This window comes from Oncorhynchus nerka, linkage group LG14, assembly GCF_034236695.1.
Source record: "Oncorhynchus nerka isolate Pitt River linkage group LG14, Oner_Uvic_2.0, whole genome shotgun sequence".
Taxonomy (NCBI): domain Eukaryota; kingdom Metazoa; phylum Chordata; class Actinopteri; order Salmoniformes; family Salmonidae; genus Oncorhynchus; species Oncorhynchus nerka.
The window spans coordinates 53,163,595-53,191,095 of record NC_088409.1 but is presented as its reverse complement, the minus strand read 5'-3'; the positions used below and the strand labels follow the sequence as shown (position 1 = coordinate 53,191,095).

Sequence of the window (27,501 nt, the reverse complement as noted above, 5' to 3'; positions counted from 1 at the left end):
TTGAATTGCTGCAAAGAAACCACTACTAAAGGACATCAATAAGAAGAGACTTGCTTGGCCCAAGAAACACGCGCGAAGGACATTAGAACGGTGGAAATCTGTCATTTTGGTTTGATGTGTCCAAATTTGAGCTTTTTGGTTCCAACCGCCGTGTCATTATGAGACTCCACAAGCATGGAGGAGGAGGTGTGATGGTGTGGGGGTGCTTTGCTGGTGACACTGTCAGTGATTTATTTAGAATTCAAGGCACACTTACCCAGCATGGCTACCACAGCATTCTGCAGCGATACACATCCCATCTGGTTTGCGCTTAGTGGGACTGTCATTTGTTTTTCAACAGGACAATGACCTAACACACCTCCAGGCTGTGTAAGGGCTATTTGACGAAGAAGGAGAGTGATGGAGTGCTGCATTAGATGACCTGGCCTCCACAATCACCCGACCTCAATACAATTGAGATGGTTTGGGATGAGTTGGACCGCAGAGTGAAGGAAAAGCAGCAAACAAGTGTTCAGCATATGTGGGAACTCCTTGAAGACTGTTGGAAAACCATTTCAGGTGAAGCTGGTTGAGAGAATGCCAAGAGTGTGCGAAGCTGTCATCAAGGCGGCTACTTTTAAGGATCTCAAATATAAAATATTTTTTGATTTGTTTAACACTTTTTTGCTGCAACTCCCCAATGGGCTCAGGAGGCGATGGTCGAGTCATGCGTCCTCCGAAACGACATGACCCGCCAACCTGCCCACTTAACCTGGAAGCCAGCCGCACCAATGTGTCGGAGGAAACACCGTTCAACTAACGACCGAGGTCAGCCTGCAGGCGCCGGCCCAACACAAGGAGTCGCTATAGTGCAATGAGCTAAGTAAAGCCCCCCTGGCCAAACCCTCCCCTAACCCGGAAGAGGCTGGGCCAATTATGCGCCGCCGTATGAAACTCCCCGATCACGGCCGGTTGTAATACAGTCCGGGATCGAACCAGGGTCTGTAGAAATGCCTCTAGCACTGCGATGCAGTACCACTCGGGAGGCCCCCAAAATTGTATTTTTTTGTTGTTAAACTTTTGTAGTCTTAGGCCTATATTCAATCCGGACCGCGGATGATCTGTGTTATAGCACAATTTACATTTGAGCGCATTTCCTATTGAGACGACATATGCAGCGTTTACCGTAAGCGTGGTCTCTGCGAATAACATTGCCTTTAAAAGTCAATCACGCAGTCCGGATTGAATCTACCTAACTTGAACTCTGGTAGTTCAACTATAAGTATGACATTGTCCTCTCATTACAGGGAGGGAGGTAGGAAGGTATGCATAGCAGAAAGAGACAGAAGAGAAAGAGAATGATGGGAGACTTGGCAGAGGGGAATGGATGAGACCGATAAAATAAAGACAGAAAAAGAAAGAAAGAGTGTGGCTGTAAAACTGCTGAGATTTATAGAGGGATAGGCCCCAACTGTTCTCCCCTAGCCTCCACTCAGCTCTGCAGTAAATTCAGTGTTTCCTGTCTCTGCTGGAGCTTCTGTTATTATAACACACAGCTCCAAGACACACAGTACTGTAGTACCTGTCCTCAGCTCACAGTGGACACACATATACACACATGCACACACACACACACACACACACACACACACACACACACACACACACACACACACACACACACACACACACACACACACACATCGTGATTGCACAAACACATACATGCATCGTGACGGCAAGCACAACACATACCCACACACATACAAACTTATACTCACCACACACCCTAATACACACTCTCTCTCATCTTCCTCTATGCAGGCTGTGTCTCCAACACTTCAGATTCCTGGGGAAGCGTCACATAGCCAGGTAAGTGTTAGCCTTCCCCAGGAGCTTTAACCTGATACTATGTACAGTACCTGCTTCTGTTCCTCCTCTCCCACTCAGAGGTTGTGCGTCCGTGTGTGTTCATTGTTTTTTACCAATGATAGACATGCAACAGAACCTTCTGTCAGATTGTGTGAAATGTAATGTTTGCTCAACAGCCAGATACACACACACACACACGTTCAACTACCCTCCCCCCTACCGACACACAGTCACACGCGCACGCAACCTTCTGTCACACACAAACGTAATATGTGCACTGTATGAGTATGCACACACACCCAGGCTGCTCCCAGGGTGCAGGGTGGGGCTCTCTGTCTGTCTCCCCAGCTGACGCTCTCTGACTGTCTCCCCAGCCCTCTGTGTGTGTGTGTGTGTGTGTGTGTGTGTGTGTGTGTGTGTGTGTGTGTGTGGATCCTGGAGCAGAGCCAATGGCTTTCCCAGACAGACTTTTTCTCTTCGCCTGGATTTGAATTCCTCTCCGCTAATTTAATTAGTCCTTATTTCCTCCTCAGTGTGAAGAACAAGCAGTGACGTTTATTTTTTCTTATTGTTCTCTTTTTGTCGGAGCCAACTAAAGGCTGGGAATGTGGTGTGTTTATCTATGTCAGGCATTAGTAGAATAAAGACGAAGGGGCTGGAAGATGTTGTGTTCCCCAAATGGCAGCCTAGTGCACTACTTTTGACCAGAGCCCGTAAGGGAACTATAAAGGGAATAGGGTGCCATTTGGGTCACAGACGTTGTCTGGGGCTGGTATGCAACCTTAATCAGAGAGGCTGCTGGGGGATTTGAATACGCTCTCTCTCTCGCTCTCTCTCTCTCCTTCTACGAGGTGCCAAGCCTTTGATGCCTGTCTGAACTGAGTGTGAGCTCTTTTTTGAAGTACGCCGATGACTTGTGCATCCACATCGCTGGTTGAAGGTTTCGCCGAGACATTCCTATAATGTATTCTGTTTCAATTGCGCCTCATTGATTTTTATTTCCCTCTTTTAACCTCATCCAGCAGATCTCTCTGTTGAGTGGATACAGCCTAGCAGGAGCATACATACAGTGATTCATTAACACACAGCACACCTGTAACACTGGATGTGTCCCAAATACCACCATATTTACTTTATAGTGCACTGCTTTTGACCAGAGCCCTATGGCCCCTGCTCCTATTCCCTTTGTAGTGCACTACCTTTGGCCAAGATGTATTCCCTTTATAGTGCGCTACTTTTGACCAGAACCCTATGAGCAGTAGTACGGCAAAAGTAGTAGGGCACACCGCCCTATCCCACCTGGACAAGAGGATCCCTATGTGAGAATATTGTTCATCGACTACAGCTCTGCTTTCAACACCATAGTGCCCTCCAAGCTTGTCACTAAGCTCAGGGCCCTTGGGCTGAACTCCTCCCTGTGCAACTGGGTCCAAGACTTCCTGACGGGCCGACCCCAGGTCTGGAGGAGGTTAGAGGGAGGAGGCTAGAGCCCTGGTGGAGTGGTGCTACGACAACAAGCTAACCCTCCATGTAAAAAAACAACAATAAAGGAGCTGATCGTGGACTACAGGAGACAGCAGAGGGAGCACGCCCCCATCCACTCAACGGGGCCAAAGTGGAGAGGGTGGAGAGGGTGAAATGGTCTCACCACACCGACACCGTGGTGAAGAAGGCACAACAGCACCTCTACAACCTCAGGTGGCTGAAGACATTCAGCATGGCCCCTAGAGACCCTGACACACTTCTACAGATGCACCATTGAGAGTATTCTGTCGGGCTGCGTCACCGCCTCGTATGGCGGTGTGTGCACCGCCCTCAACCGGAGGGTGGTGCCATTAGCCTATCGCATCACAGGGGACACGCTGCCTGCCCTTCAGGACATTTACAGCACTCGGTGTTAAAGGAAGGCCAAGAAGATCATCAAGGACCTTAGAGCGTGATGAGCCAAGTAAAGCCCCCCCCCGGCCAAACCCTCCCCTAACCCGGACAACGCTGGGCCAATTGGGTGCCGTCCTATGGGACTCCCGGTCATGGATCGAACCCCAGGCTGTAGTGACGCCGCAACACTGCGATGCAGTGCCTTCGACCACTGCGCCACTCGGGAGGCCAATACATACCATTTTTTATTTTGTATTATATACTGTCTATACACACCATGTATTTATATTCTAGATTCTGACACAGGCTCACTCAAATATCTATACCCCTGGATTATCAATTGGACCAGTTCTGTCATTTCTTGATATCTTGATTAAATTTTTTTATTGATTGTTTATTTGTATTGTATTTGCGAGACATTCTACTGCACTGTTGGAGCTAGAAACATAAGCATTTCACTGCAACTGCTATAACACCTGCAAATCTGTCTACGCGGCCAATTCACTTTGACTTAATTTGACAAAGGGAATGGGGTGCCATTTGGAAAGGCATCCACTGAACGGCTGTTTTCCATTACAATCTGTAGTATTAACCATTAAACACACTCGTAAACAATGATGTTACATGTTAACAGACTGATCACACTGGAATGTGTGTCTGTGTGTCTTGCTTCCCCCTGTGTGTTGTCTACTCCATGTATTGATGTGTGTAATTGATGTGTTAATGGAGGTCTATGTGACTACACATTTATTGATGGCTACATGTGTGATGAATTCAGACTGATTTCGTACTGTTTAACCCTGAAACTTTTGCTGTGATGTGTGTGTGTGTGTAGCTACTGCATGGCTTTTGCTGCTGTCATATGTAAGCTAATGATTATGTAGCATGACGGCCATCTTCCTCTCCATCCATCATCCCGCCGTCCGTCCATCCACCCATCCGCTGCTCTACATTCTCTGTGATTACTGGCCATAGTAGAATCAGTGACCTGACCACTAAGAAATCTGCTCATTGATATAGCATTAGCTGGTATGGTTAGGCCAATCATTTAGCTCAATTCACATGTTAATCTCTGTCACCACATACAGTAGCTACTGGATTAGCAACAAGCAAACTAGGTCGTATTTACTAAAGCTCTCTAACCCTTACTTCCAACTAATGCTCTTTATAGCCCATAAAATACTTCCACACTAACGGCAACGTCAACCTAACATTGGAAAAATATGATTTTTCTTTATCTAACACTACTAACCCCGCTACTTCGCTATTGCTGTGTCCCATGCTGAAATGACCCCCTCCTCTTTCTGCTTGGCTTGATGCCTTTAGCCCACCTGAGCCCATATTTATCAAAAGCGTTTCAGAGTAGGAGGGCTGATCTAGGATCAGGACCACCCTGTCCATGATATTCTGATTCATTATGATATGAAAGGCTAAACTGATCCTAGATCAGCACTCATTCTCTGAGACGCTTGATAAATGATGTTCATTTCGACAACGAGAAGGAAGAGTATGATGATAATGATGATGGTGGTGTGACTTAACGCTGGTGTCATTGGCTTGTGAACAGGAAGCTAGCAGCCGCGGTAAAGCTGGCCCAGGCCACCCAGAACAATGGCACCCTGAAGGGCTCTAACCATTCCACCCAGTCCTCCTCAGGCCTGCTCCCTCAATGGTAAACGCACAGTCGCCACCTGGGGGCCCCTCCACACAGGGAGCAGGGTGAAGTTTCCCCTACACCCTGATCTTGGATCAGTTTAACATTTGCCCAACTAATGGTTATGGTTAGGATTGGGGGCAGGGAAGCTGATCCTAGGTCTGTACCTAGGGGAAACTTCACCTCGGAGCACCACACAGCGTCCGACACAACTCACACACATACTTTTCACACTACTGAGCTGAGCTGTGCTAAGCTGTACTCTGCTGGCCTGGTTACGCATCCACTATAGTTGCTGGAACCGTGCTGGAGAGGACAATGTGAAAAGAAAGTATCCGAGCCAGTACAATATAGTTCAGGTTGGTACATTAGTGTGAAAAGGTAATAATATATAAATGTGTTTATTAATTGTAATTGTTAATCATAATTAGGTGAGTGAGCTGTGTAGAGTAGTTCAGGAAAACCGCAATTTAGTTGTGAATTACATGTTCTTATGCAGGTCAGATAAGGATCACTGGACTTAAAGTAACACTACAAATAGTATTTACAGTGCCTATGCGTAGAATGTCCTTTTCACTTTGACATTATGAAGTATTTTGTGTAAATTACAATTAAATCAATTTTAATCCCACTTTGTAACGCAACAATATGTAAAAACCCCTTCAAACATTTTTTATTTTTTTTAATTTTTTTTTTACATATTGTTGCGTTACAAAGTGGGATTAAAATTGATTTAATTGTAATTTACACAAAATACTTCATAATGTCAAAGTGAAAAGGACATTCTACGCATTTTTACAAATGAATAACAATTATATAACTAAAATATAGTCGTTGCATAAGTGTTCAACCATTACTTCAGAAGTCAAATTTGGCTTAAGAAATCACATAATAACATATGGACTCACTCTGTGTGAAATAATAGGGGCTGACATGATTTTTGAATGATTACCCCCTCCCCTGTCCCCCATACAATATCTGTAAGGTCCCTCAGTCAAGTATTGAATTTCAAGCACAGATCTTTAAGCAAGGTCAAGTTAATAATTATGCTGTGGATGATGTGTTAAAGTGCAAGTGTTCAATGGCTGGGATGGGAGAAAACTGAGGATGGATCAACAACATTGTAGTGACTCCACAATAATGATGTACATGACAGAGTGAAAAGAAGAATACAAATATACATAATACAAATATTCCAAAATATACATATGTATAGGCACTAAAGGCACTAAAGTAATACTGATGAGGAAGAAAAAAACGGAAAAAGGAATACACTTTTTAGCCAAAATGCAAAGCCTTATGTTTGGAGAAAATCTAACACATCACTGAGTAACTGCCTCCTTTTTTCAAGCATTGTGGTGGCTGCATCATGGTATGAGTATACTTGAAATCAGCAAAGACTGTGGAGTTTTTCAGGATGAAAAGAAACGGGATGCTGCAAAAACCTGCTTCAGTCTGCTTTACACCAGACAGTGACTGGAAGAGGAATTCACTTTTCAGCATGACAATAACCTTCACAAAGCCAAATCTACATTGGAATTTCTTACCAAGAAGACAGTAAATGTTCCTGATTGGCCAAGTTTCCATTTTTACTTAAATATGCTTGAAAATATATGGCAAGACTTGAAAATTGCTGTCTAGCCATGATCCCCAACACCTTGATAGAGTTTGAATAATTTTTTAAAAGAATAATGGGAAATACATTTAGGTGTGCAAAGTTCTTAAGAAGCTTACTTAAGAAGACTCACAGCTGTAACTGTTGCCAAAGGTGTTTCCAACATGTATTGACACAGGGGGGTGAATACTTATCTAATCAAGGTACCGTTGAAGTCGGAAGTTTACATATACCTTAGCCAAATACATTTAAACTTAGTTTTTCACAATTCCTGACATTTAATCATAGTAAAAATTATGTCTTATGTCAGTTAGGATCACCACTTTATTTTAAGAATGTGAATTGTCAGAATAATAGCAGAGAGAATGATTTATTTCAGCTTGTATTTATTTCATCACATTCCCAGTGGGTCAGAAGTTTGCATACACTCAATTAGTATTTGGTAGCATTGCCTTTAAATTGTTTAACTTGGGTCAAACGTTTCGGGTAGCCTTCCACAAGCTTCCCACAATAAGTTGGGTGAATGTTGTCCCATTCCTCCTGACAGAGCTGGTGTAACTGAGTCAGGTTTGTAGGCCTCCTTGCTCGCACACGCTTTTTCAGTTCTGCCCACACATTTTCTATAGGATTGAGGTCAGGACTTTGTGATGGCCACTCCAATACCTTGACTTTGTTGTCCTGAAGTCACTTTGCCACAATTTTGGAAGTATTCTTGGGGTCATTGTTCATTTGGAAGACCCATTTGCAACCAAGCTTTAACTTCCTGAGTGATGTCTTGAGATGTTGCTTCAATATATCCACATGCTTTTCCTACCTCATGATGCCATCTATTTTGTGAAGTGCACCAGTCCCTCCTGCAGCAAAGCACCCCCACAACATGACGCTGCTACCCTGTGCTTCACGGTTGGAATGGTGTTCTTCGGCTTGCAAGCCTCCCCCTTTTTCATCCAAACATAACGATGGTCATTATGGCCGAACAGTTCTATTTTTGTTTCATCAGACCAGAGGATTTCTCCAAACAGTATGATCTTTGTCCCCATGTGCAGTTGCGAACCGTAGTCTGTTTTTTTTTATGGCGGTTTTGGAGCAGTGGCTTCTTCCTTGCTGAGCGACCTTTCAGTTTATGTCGATATAGGACTCCTTTTACTGTGGCTATAGATACTTTTGTACCTGTTTCCTCCAGCATCTTCACAAGGTCCTTTGCTGTTGTTCTGGGATTGATTTGCACTTTTCGCACCAAAGTACGTTTATCTCTAGGAGACAGAACGCGTCTCCTTCCTGAGCGGTATGACGGATGCGTGGTCCTGTGGTGTTTATACTTGCGTACTATTGTTTGTACAGATGAAGGATGACCAGACTTGTGGAGGTCTACAATTTGTTTTCTTTTGACTTTCCCATGATGTCAAGTAAAGAGGCACTGAGTTTGAAGGTAGGCCTTGAAATACATCCACAGGTACACCTCCAATTGACTCAAATGATGTCAATTAGCCTATCAGAAGCTTCTAAAGCCATGACATCATTTTCTGGAATTTTCCAAGCTGTTTAAAGGCACAGTCAACTTAGCGTATGTAAACGTCTGACCCACTGGAATTGTGACACAGTGCATTATAAGTGAAATAATCTGTCTGTAAACAATTGTTGGAAAAAATGAGTTGTGTCATGCATGAAGTAGATGTCCTAACTGACTTGCCAAAACTATAGTTTGTTAACAAGAAATTTGTGGAGTGGTTGAAAAACGAGTTTTAATGACTCCAACCTAAGTGTATGTAAACTTCTGACTTCAACTGTATATTAGTGTTTTATTTGTCATGAATCAAAGCATTTTTAAAACATTTTTCTTTGACTATTAAAAGACTATTAAATCCATTTTAATCCCACTTCATTAAGCAACAAAATGTGAAAAAAGTTCAAGACTTTCTATAGGCACTGTATGTAACAGTAGCTAGGTGTCTTTAACATGGAGTTGAGTGATAGAGATAGAAAGGATTTAATCTGTTCCACTTTATTTAGAACTTTACTTTTTTGTCCAGTAATATATAAATAATGTCTCCAGTAAACTATACATTTTTAGTCCAGTAAACTATAAGTAGGACTTAAAACAGCTGACTTTGTGTTCACCATTTGTCCTATTATGAGTTTTGTTCATCATTGCTGTTCATCAGTGTCGTCTTCATGGTCCTGAACACGTGACCATCCATGGTGGACGTTGTGAGTGTGTCATGTGATAGTGTGGCGGCCACTCTGTTTTCTCATCATGCCCCTCAGTGTCTACCATACGTGTGGTGTGGTGTAATTGGCTAGTCCTTTGTCTGCAAATCCTTCCCCATTAAAAATAGAATCCCTGTCTTAACAGCAATCCCTTATAACTACGTGGTCTCATTAACCTGTTTGTTGTCACGTTACTGGTGATAATGTTTTCTTAGACATTTTCACACACTTACGACCAATCCCAAATGGACCCCTGGACTACGCCCTATGCACTTGCGGAGATCTGATAGGATTTGACAATACGTGCTCCTACTTGCCCTTTGATAGGTTAAGTGGAATGTTTCTACCAATCACATCCTCTCAGACCTCCACAAGTGAATAGGTCGTAGGGTCTAGGGGTCCATTTGGGATTAGAATTACAGGATGTTTTCAAGGCGGAGTGAATATATCGGGCATCGTGTTCACGAAACGCAAAACATGAAACGGATAAAGTCAGCTTTCATATTGGACAAGTTCACAGAGTATCCCCTTCATTTCAAACCACTTTCACCGGTTTCATCCCTGCTGAACACCACCCCGACTTGCAAGGTTGAGAGTTATGTGTTGACCCTCTGACCTCTAACCCCTGACCTTCTGGTCACCAGGATGCTGTCAGGACAGGACGGCCATCGGCACGCACGCTCCCAGACCATGCCCATCATCCGGGCCAAGAACGCCCTGACCAACCCCAAGCTGCTGCAGATGATGGAGACGGGTAATGTCCCCTCCCCCCCAATTACGCCCACTCACCCACCATCACTGGGCACTGCCACCCCGGTCCCATTTTAAAACTGTTTAATTCACATAGTTCACATCAATGTGGTTAGTTATTTAGTTAGCTTTTGTTGTCCTAGGCCAATAGCTTTTTTATTCTTACCAACCATCCACAGTGCTATTTCTCAGCTTTTACAGTGCAAACGGTACTTAGCTATTACTGTTCTGTTGTTAGGTGTGTGGGGGTTACTGCTAGGGTAAGGATGTTGTGTTGTTGCTTGCTGTGCTGATGTATCATCGCCCCTTTCCTGTCCTTCCCTCAGATGGGAATATCCCAGAGGGGGACCACCTGAGCCCGACGGACATCGAGGCCAATCTGTCCACCGAGGTGGCCCTCATCGTGCTGGATGTTCTGGGCCTCTTTGTCCATCACCACAAGGTCAGACAACAACAATGACCACTGTCTGAATGGTCAAACACCGATCTCTACAACCGAGAGACATGATACGGTTGCTCAATTCTGGACACTCTCTCAAAATTCCCAGGTTTCCCAGGAATCCCAGTTGGAAGATTCCTGGAATCACGAGGGAATTAACAGGAAATCTGTGAGTCCTCCAACCGGGATTTCTGGAAAACCTGGGAATAGTGGGGGATTTTTGCAATCCTAAACCGGTCATCCATGAGAGCCTATTTTAATACGCCATTGCCACCTTGTGGTTATTCCTAAGAACTACAGTGACTTCCACATGGAATCCACACTAAATACCACTCTGTTTCACCAATCATTATTGTTTCACTTCACTGAATCCGAGGTATTCCGTTTGTATTCCAAGCTAGTGATTTTATCTTCTGTTGTTCTTGTAGGTTACTGTGCACTCCTCAATCCTCAAGTTGGCTGCCCCACAATTCCTACAATTGCTATACTCTGTAAAGCAACCCAGACATGCTGTTTTGTCTGTGTTTTGACCGGAGCCATTTGCAATTCATATTATGCCTGCATCCCAAATGGCACCATTTCCTCTATATAGTGCACTACTTTTGACAAGAGCACTATAGGCCCTGGTCAAAAATAGTGCACTATATAGGGAATAGGGTAACCTTGCCCACAGACTCAATTTGTACCGCAGAGCCATCTGGTGGACGTGATTAGGAATAGGGTGCCATTTGGGAAGGACATATGTTGATTGTTGTTCTTTCCCTCCCACAGAAACAGTTACTGCAGGACGAGGGTCAGAACCTGCTGATGAAGAAGGTGTTCGACACCTTCCTCCTGTTCTTCCAGATCAATCAGTCCACCAGCACCCTGAGACACGTCTTCGCTGCCCTGCGCCTCTTCATACAGAAGGTCTCTGCACTAGCTGATTGCTCTCACACACATACACGAACGCATACACATGTGCACACACACACACATACACATGTGCACACACACACACATACACATGTGCACACACACACACACTAACTGACTTTATGGAAACAGAATTTATTCATAGTACATTACTGATGCTAAGCTCTCTCTCTCTCCTTGTCTCTCTCGCTCTTTCTCTTCCTTTCTCTCCCTCTCTCTCTCCCTACTTACTCCATATTTCGCTCTCTTGCTTCTTCTCTCTTTCTTCCTCCCCCATCTCTTCTCTCTATCTCTTTCCTTACACCCTCTCTCTGTCTAGTTCCCCTCTGCGTTCTTCCAGGGTAAAGCGGACCTGTGTGGCTGCCTGTGCTACGAGATCCTGAAGTGTTGTAACCACCGCTCCAGCTCCACCCAGACTGAGGCCTCCGCACTCCTCTACTTCTTCATGAGGAAAAACTTTGAGTTCACCAAGGGAAAGTCCATTGTCCGCTCCCACCTACAGGTCAGTCAGCGGGGGTGGAGGGATGTGTATGTGGGCTGTGGTTCTTGGGGTGGAGTTGGGGGGGGTCAGTGTGTGTGTGCGCCAGATCTTTATTTTCACTGTTTTGTGCGGTGAACGCAGGGCCTAGATAGAGAAAGGCCGGGATGTTTCTATGGCTGTGTTTACCTCTGAAACAGACTGTTTAGCAGCCGATCAGAGACCACACACACATCGCCACACTGTTTCAGAGCGGTTGTGATTAGCACCACCTTCACTCTCTTTCTCTCCTCTCTCTTCCCCCGTCCCTTCAGTTGATCAAGGCAGTGAGTCAGCTGATAGCGGATGCTGGCATCGGGGGCTCACGCTTCCAACAGTCGTTGGCCATCATCAATAACTTTGCCAACGGAGATGCTCCTCTCAAGGTGAGAACAGGGACGGGACTGATAATTGTGCTGCGTTCCAAATGGCACCCTATTCCCTTTATAATCCACCACTGCAACTGGCGGGGTCTCAACTTACTGTTCCGGGGTAGAATAGTAGAATACACATGGTGCAATTTCTAAATTCAGTTGTGCATAAACAGTTTCTCTTGATATGTCAGTCATTGATAGTCAATTAGCCCACATCAGCAACATAAAAATGAGATTGGTAAGTTAGTCTAGCGGCCAGCTATCTAAACTTGTAGTAATCAAGGTCGAATTAATAGTCAGTCTCACTCAGATATCATATTAAAAACGGCACACATTTCTTTCCACACTATGGCATAATTATTAGAATTGGAAGAAATTAACTCTAAAACTAAAAATACTGCATGAAATTGCTAAATCTTCTCTCCGCCCCACGGAAAAATGTGTAGAATTGCAGCAAACTAGCCTTAAAACAGCTAAATGTTCTCTCCCTCCTATGGCAAAATGTGTAGAATTGCAGCAAACTAGCTTTAAAACAGCAAAATGTTCTCTCCCTCCTATGGCAAAATGTGTAGAATTGCTGTAAATATCTTGTAAACCGCATATTTTCCTCTCCACCCCATGGCAAAAAAAATAGAATTGTATTTGTCACGTTTCATAAACAGGTGTAGACTAACAGTGAAATGCTTACTTACAGGCCCTTCCCAACAATGCAAAGAGAAAAAAACTGGAAAAATCGAAAGATAATAACACAAGGAATAAAAACGCAATGAGTAACAATAACTTGGCTGTATACACAGGGTACCAGTACCGAGTTGATGTGCAGGACTATTAGGTAATTGTTACGAATCCCTTTTGGCCCGACAGTCTAGGGGAGATGGTAACGAGACATAACTCATGCAATTTATAATAGTGACAAAGTAAAAGTGAGAATGAAATAACCACGACAACTGAAATCTACCGTCAAACTCAGGGTTTATTAGTAAACACACGGTAATGGGAGGGGGGGCAGGAAAAGGGGCTGAGCTGGACCCAAGGAAAGAAATAATAAGCATCCAAAACACCCCTAAGCTAGACTAGCCTATTTCAACAACAGCTAACCAAAAATACAGTGGGTGGTCCGCCCAGTTCTAACTAGTGTTTTTAACAAAGTTTACCTACGGGTAGTGTATGCCCATGGGCTACTTGTCTTGGTTCCCCCTTTTCCCACCAGCAAACAAACACCATAACCAAAAACAATACTCACAGGTGAGGACAAAGTGATATGGAGGTGCTCAAACAAAAGATAGCTCAATACATAAAGAGAGACATAGTAGGAGAGGGTGAAACAGAGTGATCTACAGACATATGGCATTTACAGAGAGATTGAGCTCTAGAGCAAACAACTGACAGGGTTTTTAAACCAAGGGAAAGGAACTTGTGTCTTCTGATTGATGATTGATTGGTGACTGATTGGGGAGTGATGATTTTCACCTGTGAGGGGAGAAGGAGAGAAAAGAACACAGGATACATACACACACACACCCACAGGATACCTGTATCCGTAACAGTAATTGAGGTAGATATAGGTAGGGATAAAGTAACTAGGCAACAGGATAGATAATAAACAGTAACAGCAGCGTATGTGATGAGTCAAAAGAGTTAGTGCAGTAGCAGAGAGAACAGTCTATGACTTGTGTGTCTTTGACCATTTTTAGCACCTTCCTCTGACACTGCATGTATTTGTATTTATTATGGATCTCAATTAGCTGCTGCCAAGCTACTCTTCCTGGGGTCCGGCAAAATTAAGGCAGTTATACACATTTAAAAACATTACAATGCATTTATTACAGCATTCACAACACACCAAGTGTCTACCCTCAGGCCCATACTCCTCTACCACATATCTACAATGTAAAATGAATGTGTACTTGTGTGTATAGTGCTTGTTCTCATGTGTGTGTATTCATGTGTCTGTGCTTATGTTTGTGTTTACTTCACAGTCCCTGCTGTTCCATAAGGTGTTTTTTTAACCTGCTTTTTAAATCTGATTCTCCTGCTTGCATCAGTTACCTGATGTGGAATAGAGTTCCATGTAGTCATGGCTCTATGTAGTACTGTGCACCTCCCATAGTCTGCTCTGGACTTGTGGATTGTGAAGAGACTGGTGGCATGTCTTGTGGGGTATGCATGGGTGTCTGAGCTGTGTGCTAGTATTTTAAACAGACAAAAACAAGTAATGAGGAAGTCAATCTCTCCTCCACTTTGAGCCATGAGAGATTGACATGCATGTCATGAATGTTAGCGCTCCGTGTACTTTTTTAAGGGCCAGCCGTGCCCTGTTCTGAGCCAACTGCAATTCTCCTAAGTCCCTCTTTGTGGCACCTGAACAGTAGTCCAGGTGCGAGGAAAAAAAACAGGGCTTGTAGGACCTGCCTTGTTGCTTATATGGCAAATAGGGTGGCATTTGGGAGTCAGACCTAGTGTTGAGGAAGTGAGTTTGTGATTACTCTCTTAACTCCCTCTAGTGACTAATAATGTTTGTATATGCTGTGATTGTGCATACTGCCCGTGTTTGATCGGATGTGACGTCATGCACATTGTGTCTGTAACTGAGCCTCACAGAAGCTAAAAACCCTTTGTTCTTGTTTACCACTAAAATAATAATCAAGTGTGATGTCGGTATGTATGATCCATCCGCACTCCCAGAACACACCGTTCCCTGCCGAGGTGAAAGACTTGACCAAGCGGATCCGCACGGTGTTGATGGCCACGTCCCAGATGAAGGAGCACGAGAAGGACCCGGAGATGCTGGTGGACCTGCAGTACAGCCTGGCCAACTCCTACGCCAGCACCCCCGAGCTCCGGCGCACCTGGCTGGAGAGCATGGCCAAGATACACGTCCGCAACGGAGACCTCTCCGAGGTACAGTAGGACTGGGTTACTGGGATATGTTATAGGTTATGTTATGTGATGTTATGTATATGGTGCAGAGATATGTACAGTGGGTATCATAAGTAGTCACCTCCCCCCCTCGTTTTCACATTTTGTTGCTTTACAAAGTCAGATTGAAATGAATTTCATTGAGTTTTTTTTGTCATAGAGCTACACAAAATACTCCATAATGTCAAAGTGAAAAGTAAATTCTACAAATGAATACAAATTAAATAACAAAAATATGGGCATGGCATAAGTATTCACTGAACAAAAATATAAACGCAGTGTGCAACAATTTCCAAAATTTTACTTAGTTACAGTTCATATAAGGAAATCAGTCAATTTAAATAAATACATTAGGCCATAATCTATGGATTTTACATGACTGAGAATACAGATATGCATGCACCTGTTGTTCACAGATACCTTAATGATAGGTAGGGGCGTGGATCAGACCACCATTTTCCTCGTGCAGCACGACACATCTCCTTCACATAGAGTTGATCAGACTGTGCCACTCCTCTTCAATGGCTGTGAGAAGTTGCTGGATATTGGCGGGGACTGGAACACACTGTTGTACACGTTGATCCAGAGCATTCCAAACATGCTCAATGGGTGACATGTTTGGTGAGTATGCAGGCCTTGGAAGAACTGGGACATTTTCAGCGTCCAGGAGTTGTGTACAGATTCTTGAGACATTATCATGCTGAAACATGAGGTGATGGTGGCAGATGAATGGCACGACAATGGACCTCAGGATCTCTTCACGGTATATCTGTGCATTCAAATTGCCATCGATAAAATGCAATTGTGTTCGTTGTCCTTAGCTTATGCCTGCCCATATCATAACCCAACCGCCCCCATGGGGCACTCTGTTCACAATGTTGATATTAGCAAACCGCTTGCCCACACAACGCCCGACACGCTGCCTCCCATCTGTCCAGCACAGTTGAAACTTCTCCAGATAATAAACAGTGAGTAGCAGCAGTGTACAAAACAAATGGGAGGGGTGTCAATGTAATAGTCCGGTGTCCATTTGATTAATTGTTCAGCAGTCTTATGGCTTGGGGTAGAAGCTGTTAAGGAGCGTTTTGGTCCTAGACATGGCGCTCTGTTTCTGTGCTACTGCACAGCAAGCGGTACCGGTCTATGACTTGGGTGACTGGAGTCTTTGACAATTTTATAGACTTTCCTCTGACACCGCCTTTTATGTAGGTCCTGGTTTGCAGGAAGCTTGGCCCCAGTGATGTACTGGGCCGTACGCAGTACCTTCTGTAGCGCCTTACGGTCAGATGCCGAGCAGGCGGTGATGCGCCTGGTCAGGATGCTCTCGATGGTGCAGCTGTAGAACCTTTTGAGGAGCTGAGGAACCATGCCAATTCATTTCAGTCTCCTGAGGGGGAAAAGGTTTTGTCGTGCCCTCTTCATGACTGTCTTGGTGTGTTTGGACCATGATAGATTGTTGGTGATGTGGACACCAAGGAACTTAACTCTCGACCCGCTCCAATACAGAGGACCAAGTACACACCCCTGAGGGGCCCCAGTGTTGAGAATCAGCATGGCAGATGTGTTGTTATCTACCCTTACCACCTGGGGGCGGCCCGTCAGGAAGTCCAGGTTGCAGGGGGGGGGGTGTTTAGTCCTAGGGTCCTTAGCTTAGTGATGAGCTTTGTGGGCACTATGGTGTTGAACACTGAGCTGTAGTCAACGAACAGCATTCTCACATAGGTGTTCCTTTTGTCTAGGTGGGAAAGGGCAGTGTGGAGTGCAATTGAGATTGCGTCATCTGTGGATCTGTTGGGGTGGTATGCGAATTGGAGTGGGTCTAGGATATCCGGGAGGATGCTGTTGATGTGAGCCATGACCAGCCTTTCAAAGCACTTCATGGCTACCGACATGAGTGCCACGGGACGGTAATCATTTAGGCAGGTTATCTTTGCTTCTTTGTGCACATGGACTATGGTGGTCTGCTTTAAACAGACTCAGTTGAGAGGTTGAAAAGAGGTTGAAAATGTCAGTGAAGACACTTGCCAGTTGTTCCGCACATGCTTTGAGTACACGTCCTGGTAATCCATCTGGCCCCGCGGCTTTGTGAATGTTGACCGGTTTAATGGTCTTGCTCACATCAGCTACCGAGAGTGTTTTCACACAGTCATCGAGAACAGCTGGTGCCCTCGTGCATGCGCGTACCAGGATAAAAAAAAAAAGATGGAGCTAAACACAAGCATAATCCTAGAGGATGCTTTCCACCAGACACTGGGATACAAATTCGCCTTTCAGCAGGACACTACGCTACAACACAAGGCCAAATCTACACTAGGGTTGCTTACCAAGCAAACAGTGAAAGTGCCAAGTTACAGTTTTGACTTCAATCTGCTTTAAAATCTATGGCAAGACTTGAAAATTGCTGTGTAGCCATGACCCCCAAGAGCTTGAAGAATTTTGAAAATAATAATGGGCAAATATTGCACAATCCAGGTGTGCAAAGCACTTAAAGACTAACCCAGGAAGACTCACAGCAGTAATCGCTGCCAAAGGTGTTTCTAACATGTATTGACTCGGAGGTGAATACGGATCTAATCAAGGAATATTAGTGTTTAATTTTTCATTACTTTTTAAGAAATGTTAGAATTATTTCCGTACTTTGACATTAAAGAATATTTTGTGTAGATTTACATTATTCATAATTAATTCATCATTAACTTTTGGTTCATGCATTGTGACTTCATCTTGAAACTGAGATATCCCTATCCATTCTCAAAGCAATGTTCTGGGCATACAGCCAAATTGCTTATACTGACAGTGAGGACTCACTGTATCATCCCACCTCTGACAACAATGGAACATTTTTAGGGGGTAATTCAAACTACTTGAGACTGCCACAGTGTTTATAATGCACTTGCCAAGACTAGGGTTGTTACACTGTGATAGTGTTCAGGGGCCATTTCAGAGCATCTCAGAGTAGGAGTACTGATCTAGAATCATCTCCCCCTGTCCATGTAGTCTTATAAATTGTGATCTAAAAGTCTGAACTGATCCTAGATCAGCACTCCTACTGTGGGACACCTAGTTAATGATGTGTTGGTATCTGTGATTAAGCTGTTCACCTCTTTCCCTCCTGTTCGTCTGTCCCTCAGGCGGCCATGTGTTACATCCACATCTCAGCCCTGATCGCTGAGTCCCTCAAGAGGAGAGGTGAGAACAGCCCGGTGGGTCGCAACATGCCAGTGCTGCTGACAAGCTTCTGCAGATGTGTATGTGTGCGTGCGTGTGCTCTCTAGCGTGTGCGTGTGGAGAACCTCTAACCACTGCTTGTGAGTCTTCTGGCCCCTCTGACCATCGATTGGCTGGACAGCATGTGTGACATCATCATTCAGCACTGTGTGCATATGGCTACTGTAAGCCTCTCTGCGCAAACATCTGTTTCTAACGACTTTGTCTGCGTGTGTAGGGGTGGAAATGGTATGAGTGTGTGTATACATGTATTTGCATGTATATGCTTGTGGATTTGTTATACACTGTGTATGTGTGCATGCTTTTGTGTGTTGGCATATGACTTATTTGGGTGTGAGAAGAGAGGTTAGTCAGAGCTGAATTTTGTGCGTCACAACCCCACTGTCTGGAAAACAATGACATCATCCAATCAGCGCACAGAGACCTCTATGTGCCACAGTACTGGCCATCTACTCTTTACTCTCTCACACACAAACATGGGCTGCGTCCCAAATAGCACCCTATGTTTGTGTATGAGATGGTAAAGAGTGGATAGGGTGCCATTTGGGACGTAGCCGGCGTCTGCTGCTGTGAGTGCGACTTCACCTCCTCTCGTGTGTAGTGTGCACTACTATGACGTGGGAAGGCGGTGTCTCCATCTGCACGTGTGTGTGTGCTTGCTAGCCCATGCTTCACCATTCAGAGCCTGAGCCGTCATCTCTCGCTCTCGCTTTCCGCCGCTCGCCGTGTGTGGAAAGCATGCCCTGTAAAAAGCACTGGCTTGTCGTGAAGTGAAAAAAGGCAAAACAGCAAGTGGAAAGTTAAATTGTGTAGAGTAAACTCCTATATTCCTCCTTATAACGCAGGCTACTGGAAACCTGACAAGGCCAGGATGTCAAGTGTGGTTCCTGAGGAGCCCAATGTCATTAACTGTAGCCCCTTACTAACCCCCCGAGATGGAGAAAGTGAGTGTGCCGCCCTGGGGCCGGCCATGGAACAGGGATGCGTAAAGGGTGGGGGGGATTCAAGCTACGCTTACTTCAGAATCAGAACTTTATTCGCCAAGTACATTTACATCTACCAGGAATGTAACGTTGTGAAATGGTGCTGACAGCAATAAACAGAGTATGTAGAACGTACACATAATCTACATACAATATAGATAGTGAAAACCATTTACTTAAAAACACCAGGACCAATCTTTGACTGCAACTAGCAGAATGGAATCTACATTTGTACAGGTTCACAGTGTAATGTTTTGAAGTCCACTGAAATTGCTTTGCAATACCACTTAGAATGAAGCAATGTATTGGACATTCATTCTAAGAGGTATGCTGAACAAACGCTATGACTCAAAAGACTAACAGAATGGAGTACAGTGTTTTGAAGTCCACTGATTTTGCCTTTACTATTGAAAGATGTCTGGATGTCTGTGGTCTACCTTGCCTTTTGAGAGATGCCTTTATTGATGTCCACCCAAGTTTCACTTGTTATGTGTAAAGAATGCACGTTCACAATGAATAGAGTTACTGTTCTTTGTTTGAGGTTTGTTGATATGGAACACAAGGAATGTTAAGTACCACAGTGTGTGTGTGTGTGTGTGTGTGTGTGTGTGTGTGTGTGTGTGTGTGTGTGTGTGTGTGTGTGTGTGTGTGTGTGTGTGTGTGTGTGTGTGTGTGTGTGTGTGTGTGTGTGTGTGTGTGAGTTAGCGAGAGTGTGTGGTGTATGGGTTCACCATCGGATGATAACATGCACACAAGCATAAAGAAGAGAGTGACAACATGTTGTTCCTTTGAGCTCTCGCTCTGATGTCCCTCCTTCTCTGATGTCATATCCTGTGTGAAACCTCAGCGTCGTTCTCCATGGGCTGGGCGGCCTTCCTGTGCATCTCACCGAACGTGAAGGAAGAGGGGGCCATGAAAGAGGACACAGGGACTCAAGATACCCCCTACACTGAGGTACCTTCACCCCTACTGGGTCCAGTACAAAGAATTGTATAGAATTTTCAGCTCAGATTTGGAAGATCATTCAATGACAATACAATGCAGAACCTGACAAGAGAAGCATGATATTTGAGATGCGTCCTTGTAGTTTCTTGTATAGATTTATCTATCTACTTTTCTTCTCTGTAACTTGCGTCCTATACTTCCTGTGTATGTAGGATACTCTAGTGGAGCAGCTGGAGCTGTGTGTGGACTACCTGTGGAAGTCTGAGAGGCACGAGCTCATCGCCGATATCAACAAGCCCGTCATTGCCGTCTTTGAAAAGAGGCGAGATTTCAAGGTGACTGGGTGGATAGGACAAGGTTGTTTATTTACCAGGCCAGAGACACATGGACAGGAAGGGGATAGTTGTGATTGACATTTTGTGTGTGATCCACAGAGGCTATCGGAGCTGTACTACGACATCCACCGCTCCTACCTGAAGGTGACAGAGGTCGTGAACTCTGAGAAGCGTCTGTTTGGCCGATACTACCGCGTGGCGTTCTATGGACTGGTAAGTGCCATCAGAGCCACAGAAAACAATGAAAATGACAAACGCACCTTATAGAAAGGTGTGTGTTTACCATGTTCCTAGCCAGAGTGCCAGTCTGTTTGTGCTATCATGCTAACTCCTTGTTACTCATTGTCATGTTTGGCATCGATCTGGATCGCACACACAGACTGGCTCTCAGGCTAGCGTGTACCATCCCTGCTCCGGGATTCAAGCCTTCAGGTCTCGGGAGGAGGAAATGTCACACCGCAATGCGCTAGCTTCAACTAGCGTCTACTAGCTTGATAGCCTCCACATCTGCAGCATACATGCTATAGCTATAGCCCTCTGGTACAAACCCAGACCCATAGGTGTTCTCACCGAGTATCTGTCTTTTGTCGCATAACTCCTACATTCAGTAAGCTGGTTGGACTCATCTTAGAAGAGCCTGAATCCTTTAGACATTTAACCTTTGGTGAATGGGGAGAGGGGTGGATCACAACTTGTCTCTTTAATTCCTCCATCTGCTCTTTTTCTTTTCTTCCTTTTGGTTTTTCTGTATCAAGATTGCGGTAAGTTTTTGTCTCTTTTTGTTTCCTCCGTTCTCTCTTCCCTCTCTTCTCCCTTCACCGGTAGTAACTTCTCTAACCTGTCTTCTAAGATATATATATGTATACCTATATGATATGTATACCTACCTGGGTTTGGGGTTGATTCTATATCAATTCAGAATAATGTGGGGAAAAAATGTCCCTCATTTAAAAGAGATGAGGAAATGAATAAGGGAATTGGAATGTCAGTTTACTTCCTGAGTTGAAGGAGCTTAAATAGAATTTATCCCAACCCTGATACCTACCCCGATACCCACATCCTATAATCTCCAGTAATCTTTTTCCCTTCAATGATCCCAATCTTTAATCTCTAGCTCCTGTGAACAGATCTTAGAACAGTTGGTGTCAAGATGACATAGCAGCATACATGCAGGCAGTCCAGACCAGGGCCTGTATTCACAAAGCATCTCAGAGTGGGACTGCTGCTTTTAGGATCTGTTTAGCATTTTAAGTCATAATGAATAAGAGGGGCGACCTGATCCTAGATCAGCACTTCTACTCTGAGACACTTTATGAATACGGCCCTGGTAATGAATGTTGGAATGGAGGGCTCTTTCTCAACTCATCTCTCCTCGATTCCTCGCAGCCTCCTCTCCAAACCGGGGGTCCGAGTGAAGGGACCCTGGACTAGGGTTTGAATATATTCCCGGTATTTTACTAATGTTCCACCCCTAGAGTAAATCACTTTTTTCCCAGGTATCCCGGTATTTCCGGTGTCATTCAAAAGCATATGAAGCAGGGCCTCCTGAGTAGGGCAGAGGTCTAAGGAACTGCATCGGAGTGCTCGCTGTACCACTAGAGATCCTGGTTCGTATCCAGGCTCTGTCGCAGCCGGCCACGACTGGGAGACCCATGCTGGGCGCACAATTGGCCCAGCATCGTCCAGGATAGGGGAGAGTTTGAACGGCTGGGATGTCCACTGACACGGTCGCCAGGTGTTTCCTCCGACACATTGGTGCGGCTGGCTTCCTGATTAAGCGGGCATTGGGTCATGAGGTAGGGTCGTGTTTCGAAGGATGCACGGCTCTCGACGTTCACCTCTCCCGAGTCCGTAAGGGAGTTGCAGCGAAGCATATAAATGGCCTATATCTGGTTTTTATTAGAGCTTTAATCGAAAATTCAAGCCTGATGCTGGATAACGGCACAATCATTTGGGCTTTTTTGGGCTAGGGCTCATAAAATGTCTTTAAAGTGTGGCTTATACATTAAAGACATTTTATGAGCCCAAGCCCAAATAAGCCCAAATGATTGTGCTGTTATCCAATACATATATGATATATAGGCTACTGCACATTACGCACGACAAAAAAACATGAAATCCCGTAATGTAGCTACCAATATGCTCTCTTGGGTAAATAAATGAAACTAGCTCCAGTAGGATATTTCTGAGTGTGAACTGTATTACTGTACTGTATTATTGGACTGGAATTACACACCTCGTTCAAACCATGATAAAGCTGAGAGAACATGTGATTCTGGTGCCGCCAAAGTTGCAAGCATAGGCTAGCGAATGCTAGTGCATTCACCTTGCCCAATCGCCAGAGGCTAGTTAGAAGCTTATTATGCATAACCCCTCATTCATTACCTGAAAGAGGTAGGCTAGGACATATACAGCTCTGGAAAAAATGAAGAGACCACTGCAAAATTATCCGTTTCTCTGGTTTTACTATTAATAGGTATGTGTTTGAGTAAAATTAACATTTTGGTTTTATTCTATAAACTACTGACAACATTTCTCCCAAATTCCAAATAAATATATTGTCATTTAGAGCATTTATTTGCAGAAAATGACAACTGGTCAGAATAACAAAAAAATATAGTGTTGTCAGACCTCGAATAAATGCAAAGAAAATAAGTTCATATTCATTTTTAAACAAAACAATACTAATGTTTTAACTGAGGAAGAGTTCAGAAATCAAATAACCCTGATTTTCAATCACAGCTTTCATGCATCTTGGCATGCTCTCCACCAGTCTTTCACGTTGACTTCCGGCGCCGACAGAGATGGCCGCCTCGCTTCGCGTTCCTAGGAAACTATGCAGTATTTAGTTTTTTTATGTGTTATTTCTTAGGTTTTATTACATACAATCGGGAGGAACTACTGGATATAATAGCAACGTCAACTCACCATCATTAAGTCCAGGAATACGACTTTCCAGAAGCGGGTCCTGTGTTTTGCCCACGACTCCATTTTGTTGCTTCCAGCCTATAGACAGAGACTAAAACAGGAAGCTCCCGCGCTCAGGACTGTTCAATGCTGGTCCGACCAATCTGATTCCACGCTTCAAGATTGCTTCGATCACGTGGAGTGGGATATGTTCCGCATTGCGTCAACAACATTGATGAATACGCTGATTCGGTGAGCGAGTTTATTAGCAAGTGCATCGGCGATGTCGTTCCCACAGCAACTTTTAAAACATTCCCAAACCAGAAACCGTGGATTGATGGCAGCATTCACGCAAAACTGAAAGCGCGAACCACTGCTTTTAACCAGGGCAAGGTGACCTGAAACATGACCGATTACAAACAGTGTAGCTATTCCCTCCGCAAGGCAATCAAACAAGCTTAGGGTCAGAGACAAAGTAGAGTCGCAATTCAACGGCTCAGACACTAGGTATGTGGCAGGGTCTACAGTCAATCACAGACTACAAAAAGAAAACCAGGCCCGTTGCGGACCAGGATGTCTTGCTCCCAGACAGACTAAACAACTTCTTTGCTCGCTTTGAGGACAATACAGTGCCACTGACACGGCCCGCTACAAAAACCTGCGGAATCTCCTCCACTGTAGCCGACGTGAGTAAACATTTAAACGCGTTAACCCTCGCAAGGCTGCAGGCCCAGACGGCATCCCCAGCCGCATCCTCAGAGCATGCGCAGACCACCTGGCTGGTGTGTTTACGGACATATTCAATCAATCCTTATCCCAAATGCTTCAAGAGGGCCACCATTGTTCCTGTTCCCAAGAAAGCGAAGGTAACTGAGCTAAAGGACTACCGCCCCATAGCACTCACGTCCGTCATCATGAAGTGCTTTGAGAGACTAGTCAAGGACCATATCACCTCCACCCGACACCCTAGACCCACTCCAATTTTCTTACCGCCCCAATAAGTCCACAGACGATGCAATCGCAACCACACTGCACACTGCCCTAACCCATCTGGACAAGAGGAATTCCTATGTGAGAATGCTGTTCATTGACTACAGCTCACCATTTAACACCATAGCATAGTACCTTCCAAACTCGTCATCAAGCTCGAGACCCTGGATCTCGACCCTGCCCTGTGAAACTGGGTACTGGACTTCCTGACGGGCCGCCCCCAGGTGGTGAGGGTAGGTTAACAACCTCTCCACCCGCTGATCCTCAACACTTGGGCCTCACAAGGGTGCGTTCTGAGCCCTCTCCTGTACTCCCTGTTCACCCACAACTGTGTGGCCATGCACACCTCCAACTCAATCATCAAGTTTGCAGACGACACTACAGTGGTATGCTTGATTACCAACAACAATGAGACGGCCTACAGGGAGGAGGTGAGGGCCCTCGGAGTGTGGTGTCAGGAAAATAACCTCACACTCAACGTCAACAAAACAAAGGAGATGATCGTGGACTTCAGGAAACAGCAGAGGGAGCACCCCTCTATCCACATCGATGGGACAGTAGTGTAGAGGCTAGTAAGTTTTAAATTGTTGAATTGTTAGGTTAGACTACTCGTTGGTTATTACTGCATTGTCGGAACTAGAAGCACAAGCATTTCGCTACACTCGCATTAACATCTGCTAACCATGTGTATGTGACAAATAAAATTTGATTTGATTTGACATTGCTGTTGAGTGACTTTTGGCCATTCCTGTTATTTTGACCAGTTGTCATTTTCTGCAAATAAATGCTCTAAATGACAATATTTTTATTTGGAATTTGGGAGAAATGTTGTCAGTAGTTTATAGAATAAAACCAAAATGTTAATTTTACTCAAACACATGCCTATGAATAGTAAAACCAGAGAAACTGATCATTTTGCAGTGGTCTCTTCATTTTTTCCAGAGCTGTATATCAATATTGAACAGGATTATCTATTTTGGATGCAATTTGAATGGAATTGATGAGAAGAGAGGGGAAGACTGCTCCATTTCACGTCATGCTGTTGATATAAATCATTTATTGTAGTTTACCGGTTTATCGCTGTATTTTATCCCAGGAAAAGGGAGTGATTTTGGGCCGTAAATCTCAGTAACCGGGTTCCCACCATTCAACCCTACCTTGGACCTTTTACTCCGATACGGTTGAGAAAGAGACGAGGACATGGGATGCAAGGAATCGAAGAAAGACAAATTGAGTCAGCGCCAAGGAGTTGATTCTTAAGGAAAGAGCACACTGTCCGAAAATAATCCTCATTGCCCTTTGACCCAACGGTGCTTTGAGAATGACCTCTGACATCTGAATGGCCTCTGTTTCATCCAGAACATAACATTGCAATTTTGCCAGGGCCTTTTATGATTACGATTGTGTTCTAACAAGCTGGCATCCGCGCTTCGGTCTGCAGGTTGTATAACTTTTTCATTGCTAAGATTTGTCTAATCTTAGCAATTTCTTCTTAGCTAGCTACATAGTCGTCGTTGTATCAAAGATAATTGCGTAATTATCGTATTTCGTCGTCTCCTATCTGCCCAACACGTTCACCGTCTACCGTAGCACTGTAGTAACTATCACACTCAACTGAACGACTTGATTAGTGTAGTGTTAGCTAGCTACATAGTTGTCTTTGCTGTCTTCGTATCCAAGATAATTGTGTAGTTAGAGTTTGTAGTCTTAAAGTGATTATCTTAATTTACCGAGGTTAGCTAGCCAGCTATTTTGTCGTCCTTAACGTAGGAGACACTCCTAGCTAGCCAACAGCCAGCCAACGTCTACTGAATAGAACTTTCGCATTCCGGTCGCATTCCGCTTCGCTCCACAGGTAGTATCATATCTTCATTTCATTTCAGTCCCAACGGTGTGATTTGTTTGATCGTAGCTAGCTACATAGCTAGCTACATAGCCGTCTTTGTTTCAAAGATAATTGTGTAGTCTAGAGCGATTTTCTAGGTTAGCTAGCCAGCTATTGTCGTTCTCCTAACGCAACGTAACGTAACCAACACTGCTAGCTAGCCAGCTTGCCCCCGAAAAGCAGCATTGTAGAAACTTCACACTCAACGGAACGACTTGATTAGGGTAGTGTCAACAACGCAGCTAGCCTACCTCAGCAGTACTGTATCATTTTAATCATTTTAGTCAATTAGATTCTTGCTACGTAAGCTTAACTTTCTGAACATTCGAGACGTGTAGTCCACTTGTCATTCCAATCTCCTCTGCATTAGCGTAGCCTCTTCTCTAGCCTGTCAACTATGTGTCTGTCTATCCCTGTTCTCTCCTCTCTGCACAGACCATACAAACGCTCCACACCGCATGGCCGCGGCCACCCTAATCTGGTGGTCCCAGCGCACGACCCACGTGGAGTTCCAGGTCTCCGGTAGCCTCTGGAACTGCCGATCTGCGGCCAACAAGGCAGAGTTCATCTCAGCCTATGCCTCCCTCCAGTCCTCGACTTCTTGGCTCTGACGGAAACATGGATCACCACAGACAACACCGCTACTCCTACTGCTCTCTCTTCGTCCACCCACGTGCTCTCGCACACCCCGAGAGCTTCTGGTCAGCGGGGTGGTGGCACCGGGATCCCTCATCTCTCCCAAGTGGTCATTCTCTCTTTCTCCCCTTACCCATCTGTCTATCGCCTCCTTTGAATTCCATGCTGTCACAGTTACCAGCCCTTTCAAGCTTAACATCCTTATCATTTATCGCCCTCCAGGTTCCTCGGAGAGTTCATCAATGAGCTTGATGCCTTGATAAGCTCCTTTCCTGAGGACGGCTCACCTCTCACAGTTCTGGGCGACTTTAACCTCCCCACGTCTACCTTTGACTCATTCCTCTCTGCCTCCTTCTTTCCACTCCTCTCCTCTTTTGACCTCACCCTCTCACCTTCCCCCTACTCACAAGGCAGGCAATACGCTCGACCTCATCTTTACTAGATGCTGTTCCTCCACTAACCTCATTGCAAC

General features: G+C 44.7%; 1 protein-coding gene across 1 annotated transcript in view; it reads left to right on the top strand.

Moving 5' to 3' along the window:
- The window catches only part of LOC115141471 (dedicator of cytokinesis protein 10-like), a 142,273-nt gene that overhangs the window by 79,502 nt on the left and 35,270 nt on the right, over nt 1–27,501 (top strand). The window contains 13 exon segments of the mRNA XM_029680362.2: nt 1,804–1,851; nt 5,297–5,401; nt 9,851–9,960; nt 10,283–10,398; nt 11,167–11,304; nt 11,630–11,812; nt 12,103–12,213; nt 14,887–15,102; nt 18,252–18,309; nt 19,194–19,292; nt 20,179–20,285; nt 20,489–20,611; nt 20,711–20,824. Coding sequence (XP_029536222.2) covers nt 1,804–1,851; nt 5,297–5,401; nt 9,851–9,960; nt 10,283–10,398; nt 11,167–11,304; nt 11,630–11,812; nt 12,103–12,213; nt 14,887–15,102; nt 18,252–18,309; nt 19,194–19,292; nt 20,179–20,285; nt 20,489–20,611; nt 20,711–20,824 — 1,528 coding nt within the window.